General features: G+C 63.4%; 1 protein-coding gene across 1 annotated transcript; it reads right to left on the bottom strand.

Annotated features, from left to right (window-relative positions):
• Positions 1–336: 336 nt before the first annotated feature.
• LOC311160024 (hemoglobin subunit alpha-A) lies at positions 337–1,156 on the bottom strand. The gene is made up of 3 exons (XM_084216470.1): positions 1,016–1,156; positions 660–864; positions 337–564 (listed from the first exon to the last, which is right to left on the bottom strand). Exons 1-3 carry the CDS (start codon positions 1,108–1,110, stop codon positions 436–438), a joined length of 429 nt encoding a protein of 142 aa, XP_084072596.1. The 5' UTR covers positions 1,111–1,156; the 3' UTR covers positions 337–435.
• Between the last annotated feature and the right edge of the window lie 1,541 nt (positions 1,157–2,697).

Raw genomic sequence — 2,697 nt, 5'->3', positions numbered from 1 at the left:
ACAAGGGTGCATGGGGCTGGTGGTGCAGGAGGGGATCCCAGCATGGAATTCTGGTGGGACAGCCTGGGGCTGCAGGGAACCCCAGACCTTCCACGAGTCTCTCCCCTCCACTGGTGCCTAGAAATGCTCTGTTTCCTCCCAGAGCCCCACGGCAGCAAGGCAGTGTCTGCCTGCTGGACACCACCCCCCAAGATGCTGCCTTCTCTCCGGGACAGCAAAACCAGAGCCCATTTCCTCCATGTACCCACCTGATGGGGAGACCTCCAGTTCAGACCCCCAGAGCACATCCCTCCCGCTCCCTTCCCGCGGGCAGCACACAGAGCAGGACACCAGAGCTGCAGCACAAATGCAAGAGATTTTATTTCAGAGCATTTGACTGCTGGCTGTCGGAGGGCTGGTGGGGTGTTGGCTCCAGCTCTGGCCACAGCACACGCCTTAACGGTACTTGGCAGTCAGCACGGTGCCCACGGCACACAGGAACTTGTCCAGGGAAGCGTGGACCTCAGGGGTCAGGAGAGCGGGGTTGTGGGTGGCCACCACCACCAGGAAGCACTGGCCCAGCAGCTGAAAGGCAAAACGATGTGGTGAGCAAGGGAATGAGGCACGGGAGCAGCCGAGAGGTGCAGGAGGGAAGCTGGGCTGGCCACCCAGACACTCACTTTGAAGTTGACAGGGTCCACACGGAGTTTTTGGGCGTGGAGGTCGCTGAGCTTGGAGAGGGCACCAGCAAGGTCATCGAGGTGGTTGGCAGCTTCGACCAGTGCGCCGGCCACCTTCTTGCCGTGCCCCTTGACCTGAGCAGAGCCCTTTCCTAGGTCGAAGTGGGGGAAGTAGGTCTTGGTCTGGGGGTAGGTGACGAACATCCTGCAGAACAGAGGGGTTCAGAGACAGGTGAGACAGGGACGGGGTGGCAAAGGACAGCGACAGCTGCGGATGGGGAGAAGAGGGGGCAGATGCGAGGGAGTAGGGGCTGGAGAGGAGAGACAGAGGGTCACAGAGGAGACACCCACGATACCTCTCCAGGGCTTCGGCGCCATATTCATCGGCCTGGCCGCCGACTTTGGCGAAAACGTTCTTGACGTTGGTCTTGTCGGCGGCGGACAGCACCATGATGTCACCTCCGAGTCGGCAGCGCCAGCACGGGTGTCCCCGATGCCCGCCGCCGCCCTTATATGCGGTGCTGGGGCTCCGCCCGCCCCCGCCCGGCCCGGGGGTGCTGGAGCCCTGCCAGGAGGGGCCGCCGCCCGCCCTCCCCCGCCCCGCTCCGCCCGGGCACCGGCACCGGCACCGGCACCGGGGGCGCCGGCTCGCGGTTAAGGTCAGGGCTTGTTCCAGAGCGGGTGGGTGGTCTCTGCCCCGCGGACACAGGCTGACATAACAGCCGAGTTAGGCTTAAGGTTAGGCTTGGGGTGAGGATGCGGTTTAGGTTTAGCTGTAGTGCCTGGGCTGGGATGGGTTGTCATTAGGGTCTGCACTGGCACTGGCAGAGGATCCCGTGTGTGTCTCCTGGCATGGCACCAGCACAGCCTGGATGTGTTCTGGCCGAGTGTTGGGACAGCAGCGTCTGTGCCCCACACCCCCACACAGCCCCGTGTGCACCTTCATGCCCAGACTGACCATCCAACAGCCTGCACACACACCCCGAGCTGCCCCAGGACACACACTGCCAGCCGCCACCTACACGTCCTTGCACACCCGTGTGCTGTCCCTGTTCAGCCCTCTGCCATCCAACACATCCCTGGGCACGGCTGCCCTGCTGCACTCCCTGCTCCCGTTCCTCAGCACACCCCACACCACCCCACAGTGTGTGTCCTCTTCTGTCCCTGCTCCTTGAGCCACTGTCACGGCTGCTTGCCAGCAGAGCCTGGAGCTGCCCTGCCCCAGCCCCCTGTCCTGCACTGCCCTGCTGCTCTGGAGCACTGTGTGTGCTGGTCCTGCTGCTCTGGGTCACTGTGTGTGCTGGCCCTGCTGCTCTGGGGCACTGTGTGTGCTGATCCTGCTGCTCTGGGGCACTGTGTGTGTGCTGGCCCTGCTGCTCTGGGGCACTGTGTGTGTGCTGGCCCTGCTGCTCTGGGGCACTGTGTGTGCTGGTCCTGCTGCTCTGGAGCACTGTGTGTGCTGGTCCTGCTGCTCTGGGTCACTGTGTGTGCTGGCCCTGCTGCTCTGGGGCTGCTCTGGGGCACTGTGTGTGCTGGTCCTGCTGCTCTGGAGCACTGTGTGTGCTGGTCCTGCTGCTCTGGGTCACTGTGTGTGCTGGCCCTGCTGCTCTGGGGCACTGTGTGTGCTGGCCCTGCTGCTCTGGGGCACTGTGTGTGCTGGCCCTGCTGCTCTGGGGCACTGTGTGTGCTGGCCCTGCTGCTCTGGGGCACTGGGGGACCCTGACTTCTGGGCAGGGGGGACACCGGGCAGAGCCACGGGATCAGCACCGCTGCAAGAACTTTGGGAAGATCACTGCGGTCTGTGGCGAGCCCTGTGTGCTCCAAATGGTGAGGAATGTAACAAGGGCAAGGAAGATGAGTGTGGTGAGGAAGACAAGGAGGGTGAGGGGGCTTGTGGAGCTCACAGTGGGTTCGGCAGGTGGCGCAGACCAGCAGTGAGAGTTCACACCCCTGTTTCCTCCATGGCTGAGGTTCTTATCATTTGTGTTTGGGGGAGATTAGCTCGGTCTGGCACCACTTCAGAGTGGGGAGGGAGGGC

The sequence above is a fragment of the Fringilla coelebs genome, assembly GCF_963513975.1.
Source record: "Fringilla coelebs genome assembly, chromosome: 16".
Taxonomy (NCBI): domain Eukaryota; kingdom Metazoa; phylum Chordata; class Aves; order Passeriformes; family Fringillidae; genus Fringilla; species Fringilla coelebs.
The sequence above is the reverse complement of the archived record's forward strand: the minus strand, read 5'-3'. Positions and strand labels throughout refer to the sequence as shown.

Excerpts from the sequence above, each read along its gene's own strand:
- LOC311160024 (XM_084216470.1), bottom strand. The coding sequence starts at position 1,110 with ATGGTGCTGTCCGCCGCCGACAAGACCAACGTCAAGAACGTTTTCGCC. Across the intron at positions 865-1,015 it reads GGCGCCGAAGCCCTGGAGAG|GATGTTCGTCACCTACCCCC; the intron begins GTATCGTGGGTG and ends TCTGTTCTGCAG. Across the intron at positions 565-659 it reads TGGACCCTGTCAACTTCAAA|CTGCTGGGCCAGTGCTTCCT; the intron begins GTGAGTGTCTGG and ends TTTGCCTTTCAG.